The 20,269-nt window shown below is 47.6% G+C and overlaps 2 protein-coding genes across 2 annotated transcripts; both read left to right on the top strand.

Moving 5' to 3' along the window:
- Positions 1 to 16,034: 16,034 nt before the first annotated feature.
- Positions 16,035 to 17,762, top strand: EV420DRAFT_1583955 (uncharacterized protein). The gene is made up of 2 exons (XM_060474754.1): positions 16,035 to 16,401; positions 16,448 to 17,762. Exons 1-2 carry the CDS (start codon positions 16,267 to 16,269, stop codon positions 17,693 to 17,695), a joined length of 1,383 nt encoding a protein of 460 aa, XP_060323257.1. The 5' UTR covers positions 16,035 to 16,266; the 3' UTR covers positions 17,696 to 17,762.
- A 518-nt stretch (positions 17,763 to 18,280) lies between these two features.
- On the top strand, positions 18,281 to 19,876 carry EV420DRAFT_1279539 (uncharacterized protein; the record flags this gene model as incomplete). Its single annotated transcript, XM_060468150.1, has 1 exon — positions 18,281 to 19,876. A coding segment is annotated over one exon (1,596 nt), but the record flags the coding sequence as incomplete, so codon positions are not given.
- Between the last annotated feature and the right edge of the window lie 393 nt (positions 19,877 to 20,269).

Below are 20,269 nucleotides of genomic sequence, written 5' to 3'. Positions count from 1 at the left end.
AGTTTGAATGTTGCCACATTGCCAGGTTGCACCCAGGTTATGATAACACGATAGCGACGAGAGAGCAGGCAAGTAAGATGAGTACATGAGTACATTACTGAGATGTTCCAGTCTATAAATGAATATGTGTCAGCATAATTCTAACACAACTGCCAATCTTTCTTTGTAACTACTCCTCATGGTAATGGCTTAAATATTTTATTCATCAGTGTCTCTGACAATCTGGGCTTAAGATGGAGGGAAGGGTTGCAACAGTTATTCAAGCTGTCATCAATAATTTGGGACATACAAGGTACCATTATGGATACAACCATGACAATATGGCTGTAAGCTATCCAAAAATATCTCTTAAGGACTTACAAATATGCACTGTATTATTAGAGATGTGCACCATATCCAGTCTGTACTATGGTGGATATGAGTCCACACCATTGGGAGCATAGGCAAGAGGGGACTAAGGCAGATTCAGATCAGGGCATGTGATGGTTTAGGGCAGGTAGATGTAGCTTTTCCCATTTTCAATGTTCATAGCCAGGTATTTCATCATTGATGCATTTCATCTCTAAGACTCTGTGAGGGGCTCCACCATGACCATCTTTGAGGATGCAAAACATGGATGCTGCCAGAGTCAGATCCATGATATGGTACAGATTTAGCCTCAGCCATACCGTATCATAGGTAAGGCTTTTTGTATAGTCTACAGCTGTATCTGTAATGGTATGGTGCACATCCTTATGCATCCTTACTATGATGGAGTTTCACAGCCACCAGCAACCGATTTTTATTTTACATTATTTAGACCCTTATTTACCTTACTGATCATTACTGTAAAATTTTGGCTTCTTATCACCATCTTCCTGAGTATCATACCACGGAATACATGTTGTTCAAGCCACATCACCATGTTCTCTCTGACCGCTACACTTAAAATCCCAACAAAAAAGCTGATATAGATACAGATACATAGAACTCAGCTTATGTATACATTGGAAATTAGAATATATTTTATTTGAGCCTCAACTTATCACCATGTTTATATCCCCTGATAACATCTATTTCCAACTGCTCAGAGTCTCTCAAAAAAGATTTTACTCCACCAGACGAAAAGACTAGGCTAGTCTTTTCGTCGTTGGTCTCGCATTCTATTCCTCTCTACGAATGTCCACATAATTACATTCTGTTATCCAGGTACTTATTGCGAAGCCTCGCGCATCGTTCTTTCCATCAACATGCAGGATAAATCCCTTTCTTTCAAATATCCGCGACTTCCTGGCTGCCATTAATTCTGGACCTCTGATGATTTTTTTCTTAGTGGCCAGACTCTTGCTGTGCCTGGCCCGGTTCTTCTCTTTTTGTACTGACTCGTAAGTCCAGTGCAATATGAAGGATAGCCATCCTTCGACGGTAGGCTCCCCATTTGCAAAAACGAAGATGACCTTTCACCGCACAATGACCCTTGTCTGCTGATTCTTCTGGTCGGGTCCCCCTGACCGTGTTTAGATCACATGGTCGTTTCGTGGGCCGTGGGAAGCGTACACTTGGCGCTTCATAAACAAGACGATCTTTGTTTTGCGCTCGCTTGAGTTTCCAGGGTGACTTCAACACTTGCGGTTTCTGTATTAGTCCACGATGTATCCAATGACTCTGAATGAAGTGAACACTGCTATGATTGTTGGGGAGGGGTGCTAAAGTTGACGCAGAACGGGTAGATGATAGGGATGCGTGCATTGCGCTTTTTACGCCGAGGTGTCACTATAACTAGGCTGAAGTCTTTGCTTCTGTTCCTGGATTATGGCCATCACATCCAAACGAAACGAATCTGGAGGAACCCCCGAAGAAATGCTCACCGCCGACCGGTTCTCGGTGCTGTGCCAGGATCATGGCTAACGGATAAGTGACGGAGGTACAGGATTCGTTTCCTTTGCCTTGTTCTTTAGTTTCTTTCGTTTCTACAGGTTGGGATGCCGATCACCGTGTGTCACCAGAGAGAGTGCATGCACGTTGCTACAATCGGGCTGGAGTCTCGACTCTCGACCGGCTTACTATCGTATTACACTCTTGTTCAATCCTAATCTATCGAAGTCAGCTTTCCATCGTTGGTCGGCTTTTCGTATACATGAGTCGGACGCTACTGTTTCTGCTTTCCTTCCAGTGCTAATGCCCTTTCCTACAGATATTCGTCTGTTTGCGTGTATGCAAGGCCAGACACGACGCACAAATGCACGCGGTGTACCAATGGCGCATACTTCTAGTGAGATCCGTCTCCTTGGAACCTTGGCAACCTCTCAATGATTTTCCCTTAGATTTGACATGCTTGTCTACCACGTGCCATCCGTAAATATATGCTGGCCAGTATCTCCAACGCAAACTATGAGGCGGCATTATGGTGTAACGGGCGGGGAAGTTACGGAAAAAGAATTATTTCTGGCTCGATCCCAGCTAATGTCATGCAATAGGTGTGGTTGCCTTTTCTTGAAATACTCACGGATCTGTTCGGCAATGAAATACGTGGTAATAAACCTAAGGTTTCTCAAGTTCAAACCTGCTTTCATGGATTCTGCCGTTGTCCTGACCTTTGTTTTTCTATGCTCACACCATTTTGCAGCCTCATCAAGGATTCCACATTCCGAGTGGGGCGAATATCATCAAGGAGGACCATTCAAGTCAGATACGGTATGGACAGGTCATGATATGCGTTTATTACTCTTTTAGCACCGGGGCAGTGTTGCTGACATTAGCTCTCTTGGTCGACCAATACTCAGCCATCTTATCTCACCGTAATTAGGTAGATTTATGTGAAGCATACCTTACATCAACACAGAACCGTTTTAACACATATTTCATCCCTGAATCGCCTCTCGGGCCTTGTAGGGTATTCAAAACGGATGACCGACACTTTCTCAAACTTCCCATCAGGTCTTAGCCTCCCAACTACCCAAAAATCAGAGATTGATGGAACGTACCCTCCACCAGTGCCTATGAGTGTATACCAGCCATCACGTATCGGGTAAGTGTGGTCAGCGACGATTTTGCATTCACTGTACGACCACGAAAAGTCAGCTTTGACGAACAAGTTCCCGTGTCGAGGGTTGTCCGATGTTTCAGCCAACCCATTGATATAGACTGAGTCAACACGTGGTCCCTCGTACCAGTCGGAATCTATCTCCTCTGTCCAAAAAACATATCCGACATTGAATCCCTTATCACCCCACGGAAGTGTGTGCGCCATTACCTGCTCCCATGATGGATGCCAAGATTTCTTTTTATTCCCAGGTCTGGGGAAGCAGAAGAACAACTCTGCCCGTAATGAAGGCGACGTGGTATCCACAAGGGCTGCCCAGGCATCTTCTTCCGACTGAGCCCCATCATATATTGGAATAGACTTTGCATCAAGAAGGTATATCAAGCCTGCAACTTTATCCAAAGGCTTTGTTGACACCCGATTCCGCATCTGTGACAGGATCATAAACGGCGTCCCCCATCTTCGCATGTCGCGCAATAATTTCAGTTGATCATGGACCCTCGTTAGCATTTCCTCTTCCGCGTCACCAGTATCCCCACCAACAGCGAACGGCTCAGAGTCATCTGGGATCTCCTGTAGCGTCCACGCCCGATTGAACCAACACTGGTTGCTCTCGAGATCACCCAGTATGAAATTCAACGGCCGACCCAGTCCGCTTAAATAGACCACTGTATGCGACATGTTTCTAAGGCTGCCATCATACACTCCTCCGATCGTGGGGACGTCCAATTTCCACTCCTTCTTGCGCTGACCTTCCTTGTGCTGATCCTCCTCATAGTGATCCTCCCTAATCGCATACTCCTGCCGCAAACACAGAACGTCCAACCACACATACTCTGCTCCGCGGTTCAACATCTCGATGCGGATGAGATTAAGGTCAACATCTTTCGGTATGGGCACGGGCCACTCGTATCCGTTGATGGGTGTCATAGCATTCTTGCGCTCTTCTTCGGCCACCCATGCATGTGAGATCCCCGTCCAGTCTGTGAGCGCAACCCAGTATGGGACCACCCGATTAGCATACAAATCCCAGACACGTCGCGGGGGCATGTCCCGCTTGGTGATCTTGGCACCGACGATCGCCTTCCTCCGCATTATCCTGTCCCTCTCTTCGTCTCTGCGCAACGACTCTTCGATGACGGCGGGGTGAAACCAGTAGAAACGCAAATGAGCATAGACCATGCCAAAATTGCATTCTTGTTTGATATAGGATTCGAGAACTGAGAACAACAGGGGAGATGGAGTGTATGAAGTGCCGAGCATTGTGTTAAATTTCTCGAATACTCCATGAACACCAAGATTGGCACAGGGAGTGTCGGCCAGAGCAGATGGAATGACCTTTCTACCAGTGTATGACCGTTGCTTCAACACGGGAATCGTCGATTCGTCTCGACCGGTCTCATCGAAGGCGGAGAGAGTGACCTCAGGAGGGTCGTACTTGCGCATCTGCACACAAAACATTATTCCTTGCCTCTCTAGGTCACTGTTCTTACCTCATTCATTATGACGCCCCATCGGCCGTCGTTATACCCCCAGTCTTCCTCCCAAAGATTGTCAGATTCATCGCATTCTTCCTCTAGTGATAACAGGATGAGGATGTGCAACATTAAACCAAGACAAGCGCACTACTTATGTCCATGGTCTACGTGGGTTGCTGGCATCCGTCGTCACACCGAGCAGTTTTTGTCGTGCTGTATGACAGCAAGAAGCAAAGAATGAAGACTAGCGTATAGATCACAGCGATGTGTCATGATCATCTGCACTGCCGAAAAATAGACACCGAAAGTAACATAGAAACTAATCCTTATGCATCATGAGTTGCGATCTTCATCTTCATGAGTCCTAGTTACCCGTTGGTGTTCTCTATCGAGCTCATCAGCCAGTCCTTCGGCAGCCAGTACGCCATCGCCAACAACGTCGACTCTATCCTCGAATCTCTTATCCCTAAGCGTTTGTTCCTTGCTGATGGTCAATACGAGTGTTCATTGGGGATACATTGGCATACATTTAAGAGAGGACTACCCATGTGGGACGGTGAAAGACTGAGGGTAGGATCAGCATCCCGGACAGTGGATATAGATGGTTCGTACTTTGTAGATGATAGTCAAGTTATGGAAGCGATAAACTGGTAAGCTGGGGGACTCAAATTAGCAGGCAGGTCAAGTCTTGAGGACTCATGGGAATCAATCCGGTCTGCAGGCTTTAGGACTCAGGGAATGTCAGGATCAGCATCCATATCGTTAAATAATCCTTGACATTTGCGTTTTGTCTAACATCGAGAGTTTTGTCAGTCGATGAATGGTAACAGGTGAAACACAGGACTTACGATTCTTGTTCAAAGCTCGAGCTCTTCCATCCACCAGGTTCAAGTCAAATAAATTGTTTTTCTTCTTCGAATCGCGCGAGGTTCTTTGAGATAGAAGACCTATGCGGGGATGAGCCTGTGTGAGAACACGCACCGAAGAAGGAAGCAAACCTGAGAAACGCAAGTGAAAGAAATGTTTCGCAAGCTGTAATCCATATCGTAGAATTGCCCCAGCATCATCTTGAGAACAGCCGTAACAAGGATCAGAAGACAAGAATCAAAAATCGGCACCGAGCAGTACCCGAATCGAACGGGACCAAAAATCTGCGCACTTCTTGGATCAGGGGACGGGATCACCGAAAAGGGGGAATAATGGTGGACAAACGAAATTTTGAGGTATTCCCCCCCCAAAATAATCTTTACCATGTTTCAACACTATAAACATGCCTTAGCGATCTATCTTTATGACGCGGGTGCATTCTGAGTGACACAAAGGAATGAGACCAACTTATGCGTGAGGATAACAGCAGTAGACATCTGAATACGAGATTGGCACGACATCAAGACAAAAGAAATGAGACCTGTACCTCCAGAAGCGACTCGTGGAACATTACACAGATACTTCCTACTCGATGTAGAAGTATGGCAGAGTTACCGGTCATGGAAGCTGTTAAGGGTCGAAACTAGAGGGAAATCGTTAGCACCCCCCCTCGCAAGAATAATGCACGCACTTCCATCACCATTCGATACTGTGTCTGGGCTACCTCTGGTCTTGATTTTCTAGCATAGAACGAAGATTCACCATCTCGCTTTGTTTGGCTGACTCCAAGGTGGGCCGTGTAGCAGGGAAGGGAAATTGCCATGCTTTCCTCAAGCCTTCCTTAGTGACATAAATTATTGAGAGATTTGAAGATATCGTTTCGCCAGTGTAATTACTGACGCCACATCCGGAAGATTTTTCGAACGAGACTGTTTTTTTAACGTGAGGACAAGAAGAGAGACTGGGAGGCAGGGGTGTAGCGGCCGGAGGCAGCCGGGGATTTCGAATTTTTGCATCATGTCCAGATCACGTGCATCTCGTGTTTCTACTTTCTGTTATTTTCCCTCCTTCGCTCGCTACAAGTATCGGTCGGAGTCGGTGCCTGCAGGACCCAGGATAACAACATCGTATCAATAGAAATATATGGCTTTCCTCGAAAGGGCCCACTACACGACCGACCAGAAAATACTTGAAGCTTTGCCATCTTTATCTCCGTGCTGCACTCCGTTCCAGGGTCAGCGCTCCTTACAAAGGATTCGATTGTCAGCAGACCTGCAATTTGTGGTCATTTGAGGCGAACAATTCCAGGATTTCTTACGCCTGCGAGTTTGGACCGAGTACAGATTGTGGTTGATGGTTGTGCGTGCATTATCCTTTCGATCTGGGTGTCGCTAACACCAATTGTCCAGGTCAGCCCTTACCGTCCCTCCGTTTGTTTCAAGCGAATTGAACCTGGAAGATCCCGTGTCAGTACTGACTCACAAATCGTGACAGGTAGTAGGGGTGTCGGTTCTTTTGCCTTGCTAATTTTGTGCCATAGATAAACTAAGCAGCTGAGGGTTCGCGACTACCATGGTCGAGCTTGTCCTCTCCGACCTCTCAGATCTCATTTCTGTTATGATGTAAGACGGAGATTAACTTGATAGATACAGTTACTGTAAAATCTTTCCATTTATCTTCTAATGGCATATAGCCTGCGCGCGCAGCACATCGACAAGAAAACGTGTCTCCCAATGTGAACGTATCTCTCATTCGTCAAAGCGTGCCATGCCGAACATGCTAACGATAGTAAAGAACAAGAGGAGACGACGGATGGGACATGTGCGCATACGGATTACTGCGGTATGAGACTAGTCTCCTGAATAACGTTAGCCCGACTTGACGTCGTCCCTCTAAGTTTGTGTTTTGGATCCACGCTCGAGGTTGAACGTTTGAACGATGAGGTGTATACTTCACGGTATTGGATGTACGGCATGAATACTGTATAAACGATCATCACAACATCCTGTCGATGAGTAGAGGTGTCGCTAACTAGATTTCCAGACTGCAAACGTCTGATGAACGCATTATCTGCGCAGTGCACCTGACGATCCCTTCAAGCATGTTTGGATTCCGGCCTCAAACGCTGAAGCGCTGAAGTTTGAAAGTGCGTGCTTCTTCCTTAGATAGAGTGTCGCTAACTGTGGATCTCCAGATCGACCCCAACGAGTAATTAATAGGGAGCTAGCTCGTTCCTGGGCATTTGTTTTGCCTATATCTTTTTTTGGTGTTGAATTCTCCGGTGCTGTCTGGCTCAAACACATCTAGTCATCGACGGATCGGCACACTTAGCGCCTTAGATCCGACGCCCGTTTCCTTCTGATGCACTTGAGGTTTGCTCGAGGGCAGGGTTTGTATTAGCGTTTACATACTTGATGAATATCACAGGCGTTTTCTTATGTGGACCTAGTGAGATGCCTTGAATGTCTCCATCATGAAGGCTATGCGCAGGCGATACAATCAAATGTAGGCGCTTCTCCTGGGAATTATTTGAGTGAGTGATGCTGTACCCGCTTCCGCTTTATATAGAAATCCTATTGAATCCATGCAGATATCAGCCTGCCCTTTCTCACTATATACAATGCCTGAACAACACGCTCATGTCCTTTACACAAAGCTGCTTCTCTCTCGAGGTCACGGTTACCCCCTATGGATCCCAGAGCCAGATTATAGCCTCTGTTCAGCATACGTCGATAGAGGTATCTGCGTCGGTGACGTTGGGATTATCAGAGATGACGGAGGATTTGACTTTATTTTCAATGCCTTCCTCGAAGCCGACGATCCTGTTCATGAAGGCGGCGTCCCTCCCAATTTCACTCCCCTACATATGGAGTCTCACAATCCTGTCCGCACTATATATTGCCAACATCCGAGAGGCTCATCTGTGAGAAGTTCTCATGTATCTGTCACCTCAGTGGCTCTGGAGGCGTCAGCCGAAGTACCGTGCGTTCATATGCCTCTATTATCCAGATAGAAAATTTATCTTAGGTTTAGTTCAGTTGCAGGTGGGGGGGGGCAGGATTCGAATTCACGACGTCCAAGGACCAAGCAGCAGTCCTGATGCTCCTACAAGGTGGTACACGATTTGACGGTAAAAATTTATCGTTGATGAGGAACTACGCCCTTGCACATGCACACGAGTGGTATGAATACGTCAATAGCCCAGACTATCTTGGTCGGGAGGCACCAAACGGTTCTCTTTACTTTGTCACCGGATGCGACAAAGCAACAGCGTGGGGATCTGCTGCGATGTCCAGGCCTTCAGATACTCGCCAATTCTCAATAAAGTTCCTCGTGGGGGGTCTTGCAGAAGGTCGGATAGCATTGCGGTCATCTTGGAGTACCCAGGAATGGGCCGACACTCGGATTTACCCCGATCAAGATATCGACATGAACGCACCTCTTCCCATCAGGGAGAATCAAGGCATATTCATTCGTGGATTCACCATCTCTGTAAGAGAGAAGAGTAGAATAACCAAGATCTTACCTGGATTTGGGCGGCGCGATGTGCAGCTTGTAGGGATGTCGGACAAGTCTGGAAACCTACCCGTTGCTGGGTCCAAGGCGCCCTACTCCAATCACAGACATGATTCGCCACCAGTATCGGTGCCGATATGGGCAGCTAACGGGGATACGATTCGCGGGTCTATTGTAGGAAACGAACTAGTGAGAATGATTCCATCAACCGTGTTTGCTAATAATTCGGATTCAATGTTCTTTAGAAGCGATTACTGATGAGTATCATTGACGCCCACATGGTAGATATTTTATTCCACTATATTCTTTACATTCATTGCTTATTCTGACTGCAGAAAAGTTTTGGTGAATCACATTGGCCGCAATCTGTGTTTGTGAGTTTGAAGATCTCATCTACTACTAAATTATGAGCCATTAACTATATTGAAAGATGAATATTCCACTAGTAAGAAAATTGAGCAACGATGGACCAGAGTATGCGGTTGTACAATACTTCCCTGAAAGATCCACTGAGGTGCGAGCGACCTTGCCGATACATAATGCATGCATACTGACCCTAATGGGCCAGTTACTCAATCCATCAGTCAAATTCAACGAATACATCCTTGCTAAGGTTTGATTCTTTCATATACTTCTTTACAGGTCGCTTATACGCTGCAAAGGTTCCCGAAAGCGACGTTGTTGTCACACACGACAGTATCTGGATGCTACCAATGCTGGTAGCAGATATCATCGGATCCGGATTATCTATTCCTCGGTTACTAACAGCTGTTAGTAGGGAGCCCCCATCTTATTCTCGATCTATGAGGCGAAGAACGAAAAGGGCGCGCTACTTTAAAGCGCGTTTACGAAAGTCTACATTTAATCTCCAGGTGGTGTTATCATTTAGTCGAATCCCTGCCTAATTGCTGACACCATTCACTGAAGGAATTTAACACGAGCGCCATATTTCCATCCCTTGAAAATTCTTGGATTTTTTCTCGTCTGTTTGTGCCTGTCGCTCCCTCTGTCGACGCCGAAGTTCACAATTATATCGATCGGTTTCCAATGTTCAACACCTCGGAGCTGGTGCGTGTTTCGATTCGTCTTCTTCATACAGTCTAGTCAATGGTGATCAGGTCCTCGAATTTGCGAAAGGCGCCTCTTACATTTTCCGTCAAATACCTTTCAGCGAGGAACCCCTACAGGATACCCGCAAAGGGGCAACCCGTAAGGCACAGCTGCTGATTGAAGGGGGTCGCAACTCTCAGGCGCCGCGGAGGCCTCAATCTGTTCATCAGGTAGGTCCTATATTCTTCCGATTTTCCGTCCACTACATGAATATCAGGATAATCTTGTGATGAGATACGATGGAAATCGTTGGTTTGGATGCGTTACAGAAGCTGCCACAGTCCTTCGCTCACTGGCGCCATCTACCACTGTGTATAAAACATTAGAGAGAATCGAGGCGGAAATCAATGTAAGCTCCTAGTTCACGTTCAATTTGTTTATGCTCATGTCCTATAGCTGTTAGCGAGCCCGCCGATTCTAGAGAACAAGAGATTTGATATCGTCGCTACGAATGATGTCTTTTATGGTAAAGGGAGTAAAACGTCCGCTCTGCCAGGGAAGAGGCATCGTACCGGACGCTCGTTTATCTCGGCCGGGATCAATTCGCGTCGGTTTCCTTCTGCTGCACGTTAGCAGGAAGGCATGTAACGGATAGACACTTTTCCGCAGAATAGCGAACGGGCAACTGCACGTCTTATCTCTTATTAGTTCGAGCCTGTAATTCTCAGTCTACTGGTCAAGGAGTTACAGGATGAGCGGTAAAGCTCTCATCTCTGGTTCGTCACCTCGTTCGAATTGGAATCCTACCTTGAATAAGGATCGCAGGATTTAGTTTTTATTTTTGAACCTTTGTGAGAGGCGAAAGTCTTATTAGGGCAGTGTTGCACGGTGAATCATGATCTATCATTGGCCGACTGTTGGACAAATCCAATTTAGTAACCGTGCTTGATAATATCACATTTCTCGAAACGCAGACATCCAAACGGCATTCAAATATCAATATTGAACGATACTAAATCATACATAGTTGCGAACAAAGAACTAGAGCAATTAAGGAATTTATTGAAAGAATTCAATGCTCGTGATTCGTTGGAGAAGCTAATCCCCGCTGTAATGAACAGTGTTAGACCTCAGAATGCTAGCATACCACGTAGGCACGTACAAGCAATCACCGCACCCGGACCCATCAGAGACGCAAACATTCCAAGAATTTTCCACGTTGTTCCTCCCATTGACTTTGTCGACATCCGAGTCACCACAAGCGTTCAGGATATCGTTCACCCTATTATGGAGTTCGTCGTCTGAGATGCTGTTGACGTCTACGTAGATGCAGCCTACGCAGGGTCAGTCAAAATCGAAATCAAGAACAGTTAGAGGAATTACAGTTGTTGGCGGAGCAGATGGGGTTGTATGCAAGGAAGGGACCGTAGTGACAGGTATGGCTATAGTCGAGGCCGGACCAGCCGTTGGCGAGGAGGTCGCGGCAGGAGGAAAGTCTGTGAGCGGGTGCGGGCTCGCCATTAGTAGTAACTCGGATGGGAGATGGAGGGTACGCACGTCGCATCCCCCGCGGTACCGCAGGTAATATCACCTTTAGCGGTGGTGGCAAAGGCAGCGATTACGGACAATTTGGTGAAAGCGCTAGTCAGCTTCATGGTGTGTATAGAAGAGATGATGGAGAGGCGGAAAGAAATCTGGGGGGGTTAAATATCGTTTGGACGTCTGGCTGTGGAGTGGTTTAGTTGCTAATCCCCCATTTTCATCGCGGGAAATATTATGAAGGACCGATGAGGGTTTTGGAGCGGAAGGTCACGATGTCGGTGGGTTGGTGTTTGAAACGCTTTGTGGTTCGCTAGAAATTTTTTTTGCTGTTGGCTTCTTCTAACCAGATGGGCTAGGAATATCTGGAACTTCATGTGTAGTACCAAATCGGACTCTGAGATGAACGCAAGGAGAGGACGCCTAGAAATTGCGTCTGACACATGCCATAGAATCCGACGATTCTCCAACTCGAAGCATAGTCACAGGATATTCGAGAAACTCGGAGTCCTAGCAAAGCCAGACTAAAGGAATATAAGTTTTTGCGAGCGAATATAATCCAAAGTGACAAGTCTCCAGTTCCGCATTCGTTGTCACTCCACGCATCACGACAGAAGCGCTTCGTTAAATTTTCTCATCAATCCGTGGTGCAAGGTAGCGGCAGAAAATCAGGATGAACTCCAGCCAAGAAGAAATCGTTCGATTTGTTAAATAATCCTTAACGTATCAATTGACGTCTGCAGTTCACAAGACCCATAAATTTATGAATAGTAACGGTCGTAACAGGGTACTTACAAGTTTAGTTCAATGCCTGAGCTCCACTTAAATTAACGCTAGAATTGAGCTGCCAGAGTTAATTCTTTTAATTGGAATCGCACAAGAGAGACTCCATGCCAGCGGCCAAGTACATCCTCCAAAGAAAATCTCGGAGTAGCGCGGCCAACGAGGTAGGAACTCGAGCGCTCAAGCTGATTGCTGACAGGTCATCCCTGTGATTCTGCGAGCGACGCGCCTGACATTTACTCCGGAGTTGGAGTATCTGGCCATAAGCAAGCAGAATTCGGACCTGAAATTCTGCGCCTGGTTCAGTGTTGAGTCCTCCTTTCAAATGAGTAACTGTTTTGCTCGCTTTTGTCGTTCTTGAGAATGATACCGTGCGCCCAAGAAAGAAGAATCAAGAAGGGATTTATTAATTATTTAAATAAGACATTTTGACCGCAATTCAATCACGTGTATTTCATCACTTATCTCGCACGGACCCTGGGGCGGATGCATCTCAACGTTCGCTACAGGCCATGACATCAGCATCGTCCGGTTGGAATCGGTGCTTGCAGAGGTCTGCGACCACACTACGTTACCAAAGAAATACCAGAGCTTCCTCTTTGATACTTCCGCCCGGCGCCTACACGACCTACCGGAGTGTGCTTGTCCGTCTTCTCAAGTAGGGCACCATCATCAATATCTTCTCCCAATCTCTGTTCTACGCTCGCTCCAGGATCAAGGATTTCATTAACAACAAGACTCGGAGTTGTAACCTTTACAAGCAAATACTACCAGTATTTTCTATCCGAGCCAGGACTCTTGGGAGGTCGGTCAAATCGGTCACAGGATGGTCAGGCAGCGGAGGTGCGTGCGTTTTCCTTTGACGTGGGTGTACTACTCACTCTAGCTTTCTAGGTCGACCTTTTCCCATTTCTGTACTGCTATACACACCTTTGTGGCCGAGCGACGACGACTGTCTACGTAGGCATGCGCTGACTCACGGTGTTCGTCTAGAACTATATCTTTCCATGAAGGGTTCCGGTTGGTAGTGCAGGTACGCGTGTCTTTTCTTTGCCTTGACATCCTGTCAATTCCGTATGTGCAGATCTATCAGTTCCCATTGCGCCATCGGTTTCGCATCGCCCGAAATGCACGCCCTTCTGTTTCAGTGATAATCGATAATCGTACGGCTCCTTGATTCTCTCTACGTCAGTGGTATTATCATTCATCCAAGCCTGTCGCCGGCGCGTTCCTTAACATGAAGTGACGCAAATCCACTCTAGCTTTTTTTCGGAGTCATCTCTATCTATTCGATGCTTACTCTATAGCTAAATGCATGCTTACGTAAGCCATAGGACTGGCGTGCTCGCGATAAGGTCCGTCTTCTCATCTCCTTTAAAATGCATCAGTCTCTGATAATATACCCTTAGAATTGACGGTGTCCAGCTTGCCTACTTCCTGTACCCACGTGTCCTCCTCGGGCTATGGGTGGATGGGAACGTTTCCGACGTTTAAATTAGTCAGGATGTTACGGTATTTATTCTGAATTGCAACGCCAGCGTAGCATTTTCCATGACAAAAGGCTTGTCCACTTGAAGCTGAATTGTGGTCTCCGTTGTGTAACGGTGTAATCGACGAGGCCTTTGGTTTGGTTATGCCTTTGTTGGTTCGAATCCAGCTAATGCCATCCCTTAATCAGTCTTTTTTGTTGTAAACGATCTTTAGGTCTACACTCAGCGCCGCATATCTGGCTGACATCATGCTACGATGAACGCATGGTAACGACTGACGCACTTACTCTTGCCGTCTTCATACTGTAAGCTACTGAAAATACGTTTAAAAATTGAGTGCTACGATCTTAAACTATTTTGCTTGTCGAGTATTCATTTGAGCATTTGAGGGGTATCGGTTTGATAACGAGGTGTCCCTTTCGTTAGGGCATCTTTCTTCCTGGGTTCGTCGTTATCTCCAACGGTCTTCTATCTTAAGGAAGGAGTGATTACTCCATTACTCTCATCTCAAAATAGAACAGCTAAACCTATTCTGGGGGTTCGCTTGTTTTCGATGGGTAGGCAGGCCAGTGCCGTCATTTGCTTCCGACGTGTATGTTCCTTTCCCACTGGTCTGAGCATTCCACTGAAACGAAGATTCGCAGAAAACATCGCACCAACATTGTCATCATCGATAGCCCTATGCTTGCTTTGACAGGAGAGTCTGAAAGCGAATACATGTCCTAAACGTTCAGAGAGCTGTCGGCACCCGACGATTTGTACTTGCAGGATCGTTGAGTCGGATCGTTACCATCAATGATCAATTTAGTACCTTTCCAAAATGGCAGAACGCTTGTTTCCCCGCATCCTATTCCTCCCCACAAACGTCTGTCCGATTATGGTCTGCCATTCAAGCAGGCGGTACTTATTGCGAGGGTCCGCTATCTGAACCATTCTTTCGATCACCATGCAATGCAAATCCCTCATAGCTGCGCTCCTCGCTTGTGAGTATCTTTCCGGTTTGTGTTGGTTCAAGGTCATTGATCTTTCGCTTCTCTCTTAGTGACTATTGCGTTTGCATCCGCGGCACCTATACCTGACGTCCCTGGTGGAGTCGATGAGGATGTAGAGGTATATGATATGCCCTTGTTGTCTTTGAAGTAGTTTTCTGATTCGGGGTTTCTACTAGGAGCGAGCCGGATGTGGGACAAACGTTACTACATGTTATTGACTTGTCGATGCGCCCCACTCACGGTACGTTCTTCTAGTTAATATTCCGGGAGACGCTGATACTAACGGAAACTCCTAGACACATCGAACTCCTCACTTCCCCCCAAAATGTCCTGCCCGATAAGGAATACTGTGTTCCCTTTGAACATGATTATCCCTGCCTCGCTCATTCGATTAGCGCCCGCTGCTCCCGTTCGTCTGTCTGTAACCTGATTACTGTATCGCTAGTTTTGTACTTCGTAAATATATGTTGATCAAAGAGGGATGACAATGGACCCTAACCTCAACTTAGCAGTGTACTATGCAGGTCTGATGCGACCGGATTTATCATCGCCGCGGCGCCGATTTCCCACCCAACGGTCAGCGGGTTGTCTTTGTATACTATTTTTCGTGCTTCGAGAACTGGAGATACTTTCCTGTGTTATATTTTAATACACTGCTCGGCACGCCGTACATGCTTACTGTCAACTGATAAATATCAACACTTTCCAACCAAGTCACGAAAGTCACGACCTGGGTCGCGCAAGGGTCGCGTTGGGATCCGACATCGATTGAACTTTGAAGTAGCTCTGCGACTAAACTGGACCGGTCACCTTTGGCAGGCCCCCAGAAGCTCCCGCCCATTTCTGTCCTGCTTTTAGATTATCTTATGCCTTAGAAATTCAAAAACTTTGTCCAGGGGACCCTTGATCAAGAACCACCACCATGTGGGGTTTGGCGCCTAGCCACTGCAAGTCTGGCTCAAGGGATTCTATTTGACGTAGAGTCGGATAGGATAATAAGTCGCTCTCGCACCTTCACTGGTCGAGAGAAACGTTTCTCAGTCTTGAAACGTACCAGGAATCCTGGTCTGAGCCACTAGCTACCTCCCTGTAGTAGCTAGTCGACGTGCTCCAGTACTCTGCCACCCAGTTCTCTCTCGAAATTTGCCCAAACTGAAGTATATCTTCTCGAGAGTCATCGAGCCAAATCATCCTGTTCTTATCTCAGTCTGAGGGCAACAACCGCACCAACAACCCACATTGGCGATGCCACCCTATTGGGAATCTTTGCTCACGCGGATTCTGACACCCGGGTCCGAGTCGTCCGTTGATTCCTCCCTCCATCATCGCTCAGCATCCCCATCGAAGCTCCCATTGCCATCCTCAGCCCTCCTCGACGAACTCAGAGAATGTGCCACTCCTATCATGATTGTTTTCCGTGACTGCCACTCAAACCACAAAGAACTTTTCGTGACCACTTTAGGGAATGCCAACATTGTTCTCCCAAACAAAGGCTAATGATCTACTTATAAGCTTCGATCCTTGCATAAATGCCCTCTAAAACTACTCTCCCCCCAATCCTAGCCATCCTGTCTTCCACTACAAGTCCTGATCCCTCATCCCACTCTGGTGGAGAACAGCCAAAAAAGAAGCAGAAGGTGAACGAAGGACAGTTTAGGCCCAACGTGCGTGCTGCGCCTCTTTTCTTATCCTCCCCTCACTGTCAAACAGGACGACAGCCAAAACGAAGAAGACGATAGCCGTGAAGCTCGTCGGAGGACCCCCAGACCCATCCCCTTTGATCAATTCCTCTCAATGCCGTTCGAACTCCCTGACCCACGTAACACGACCGGCCTACCCACTGCAGACGAACCTTTCCCATACAATAAACTTGCTTGTTCTGGTGAAACCCCTTCCGTTCTTCCGACAGGCTCTGCCACCCCTTTCACCAACACGGCCTACCCCCGACTCTATGTCCCATGGAATCACCTCACTGCCGGGTTCCCAGAAGACCTCCGGAAGGCCATCGCCGACTCTCCAGACAAGTTCATGGCAGGGCTCCCATACGGTGCTGGACCAAAATGGTACGCCGACAACCCCAGAGCCGACCTCCTACTCAAAGAGTTCCTTGACGGTTTCGATTTTCCGGACAAGGGCCCTATCACGGTCTTCTATCCAGTCGAAGAAAAAGTGGGGAAGAAAGGGAAGATCATCGAGGAGGGCCGAAAGAGGAAGAGTGCCTTCGATAAACCGTGGCCACTAGTCGTCACCGGTATTTCGGAGGACTTCATGAAGTACCTCATCTGGCAACAAACCTTCGCCATCCCCTCCCGCATCGTCTGGAATTTCGTCCCGTTTGACCCCAAAGCTCTCGCATGGGTCGTCGCAGCTTTCCAAGGCAACGTCGTCCGCAACGACGCGACCCTTATAGCTGAAGCCCTAGCTTGCCTGAAAGTGGAGGCGTGGCGCAGCGTGCCCCTCCAAAACCTGGTCAAACGAATCACCCAGGCAAAAGGCAAGTCGGGGAACCCAATCGAGCTCACGGTCAAGATGACCCAGTCCTGGCGCCTCACCTACGTCGAGACAAAGAACCTCGAGGACGACAAAGGACCAGTCTTCCTACTCATGGGAGAGCCCATTACGGATGACTTGGATCTCCATAGAGCACTCACCGCCCATATTCGCAATCTCAGAGTCCGAGTCAACTACCAACAGTTGCTAAACGTCGACAAGATCATAGGATGCGACTGGTGTAAGAACCAGAACCATCCGAGTCATGCTTGCCCCTTCCCAGGAGTGGACTCTGCCTGGTATGGCCCCACCGCTGATGAACTAAGGCTTCGCATGATGAAAGCAGGACCCCCCAACGACCCAGGCCGGAAACGGAAAGAGGGGAGCTCCAAGCCAGGAGGGCGCTCCAAGCGAGGAAAGAACAAGGACGACGAATGGAGCGTAGTTCAGCGTGGCAAAAAGCACTAGTTTGCTTACCACCTATATGCCGTTTCATGTACCACGTACCTTTCAATAGAGATCCTTATGTACCCGCTAGATTGATCTCGGACGAGCCTCAAGCCTGTGATAGCGGAACCAGTGGTGAGACTGGATAGGTGATGTGTCCGTTAGAGCCTTCTAACACTCACCGAAGCATCTCCCCTCTTAGATTACTGACGGTTTATATGGAGGTAAGTCGGATTGCAGAGAGGGGAGAGGCGATACAAAGAGTCTCCAGCAGGACCCGATGGAGCCTACACTGCTTGGAAGGTCTTCCCTCTCACCGGGGAAGATATCTTTCAAGTGGATTCATCTAGCATACAAGTGGTTTGGCAGACCCGTATGTGAACTAACAGCGCTACTAACGTTTTGGACAACAGGAATACTTCAAACAATTCTGTGGGTGGTTACGGTAATGGTCTCGCTCTACTTAGTCGAGGCCCTGACGTACCCACTGGTCATTCCTCCATGCAAGACGGTAGGGCGAGTAGCGACAGTGGGGAACCAGTTTCGGAATTCCCGGAGAATGGGGTAGACCCAATGTCGCGAGGTCCCCCGGACAATGATGGGAACATGCCAACTGCCTCTCAACCCTCACCCTGTGCAGGCCTGAGAGAAACCACGCAAGTCCGCGGTGGTAGACGCCGGAGACGCAATCGTCAAAGGCGTGAGTCGAGCATCTCGGCAAACTCGTGCAACTCTTGTCCCCCCTTAGACGAGACACCAAATAGCGAGAGTGGCCATGCCACGAACCAAGTACAGAGTGAGCCATGCCTTCTCTCGAATGGTGAATCAAACACACAAGGTGCAACCTTGCGACCAACGAGCTCCACAACCACCCAGACCCCCTTCGTTAGGGCATATTCAGGGAACAGACGATCTCGACGTGCAGAAAACAGAAAAGAAACCCGGGCAGCCATAATGGTTTCTTGTCTGAATATCAACGGATTCAGCTGCTCGGGATCCGGAGACAATATCCAGAATAGCAAATGGAGTCATATCAACCAACTCCTACGAACGTCGAGGACTGGAATCCTTATAGTCTCAGAAGCGCACCTTACAGAGCAGCGACGGAATGATCTGGAGCACCTCTTTGCACGCAGAATGAAAATAGTCTTCACGGCTGACCCAGAGAACCCGACGAGCAAAGGCGGAGTAGCGATAGTCATCAATAAACAACTCACACTCTGGCACCACACCAAGACTAAGGTCATCATCCCGGGGCGAGCTATCCTTCTGAAAACTAGGTGGTACGGGGAAAAAGAGATCATCATCCTGGGCATTTACGCTCCAAATGTAAAACAGAGGGATGCCAAAGAATCCGCAGAGTTCTTCAAAACTCTATTCAACTTCTTTACTGCCCACCGTGAGTGGTGGCCAGATTACATGGGTGGCGACATGAATTTTGTAGAGGACCCAATAGACCGGCTACCTATGCGAGCAGACCACGCTGACGTACTGACAGCTTTTGACAATCTCAAGGAACTGCTTGGACTTCGAGATGGATGGCGTAGAACATATCCTGACAGGAAAGACTTCTCATTCCATTGCACACGAAGCGTCCCAGTCCAAGGAGCAAATGAAATGGTATGCCAAGTGTTTCAATCCAGAATCGACAGAATATATGTTACAGACAATCTGTTCGAGAATGCTCGTCAATGGAAAATATGCCCAGTAGGTATAGCAGGTGTCGATCATGATATGGTCTCAGTACAGATCGCGCATGAAGAAGCACCATTGATTGGCAAAGGAAGATGGGCCTGCCCGGACAGCATCCTTAAAGACCGCCAGCTAGCCGAAGGGGTGAAAAGGCTTGGAATAAATGCCCTAGATGAGATCACTGAGATCAGACGGTCAGGAAGAACTCAGTCCTCGAACCCCCAGAGAGTGTACCAGAAGTTCATAACAGCTGCAATGGAACTAGCCAGGGAACGAGAACGCAGCGTGAAGGTTCAATCCCAACTAAAGAGATCTCAAATTGAGAAAGAAATAGAAAACACACCAGGAAACCCTGATTTATCTGAACTGGAGCAATCAGAAAGGCTAGCAAGGCTGAAATCAGAGCTACGAAATATTAAACGAGAGGAACATGATACTGCACGCCGTTTTGTGGCAGCAAGAGACCATCTAGGGGGAGAAACAGTCTCAAAATATTACTTCCAAGTTAACAAACAGTCAAAACCACGCGATGTAATCCACGCGCTTGAAATCCCCAACAGTGTATCTCCTGTCACGGCCATTGACCAAGCCGATGCAAGTCCTCCTGTAGAGCCCCAACCTATTTACGAGCGGTACTCCCCAAAGATGGCTGAGATGATGCGCAACTTCCATGGTGAGACCCTCCAGAATGAAGGACTCGACATCAATGAGGAGGAACGAGCAAATATGATCCATGAGTCGCTCAATAACATAACAGTCTCCCCTACCGAGATGAACAAACTCCACTTCATTGAGAAACTGAAGCGTGAAGAAATTATAAAGCCCCTGAACTTGTCCAAGAATGACTCTGCTCCGGGAATAAATGGAGTGACAAATAAATTCTTCAAAGTCTTTAATGATAGG

Source organism: Desarmillaria tabescens, assembly GCF_030435595.1.
Source record: "Desarmillaria tabescens strain CCBAS 213 chromosome Unknown EV420scaffold_85, whole genome shotgun sequence".
Classification (NCBI taxonomy): domain Eukaryota; kingdom Fungi; phylum Basidiomycota; class Agaricomycetes; order Agaricales; family Physalacriaceae; genus Desarmillaria; species Desarmillaria tabescens.
The sequence above is the reverse complement of the archived record's forward strand: the minus strand, read 5'-3'. Positions and strand labels throughout refer to the sequence as shown.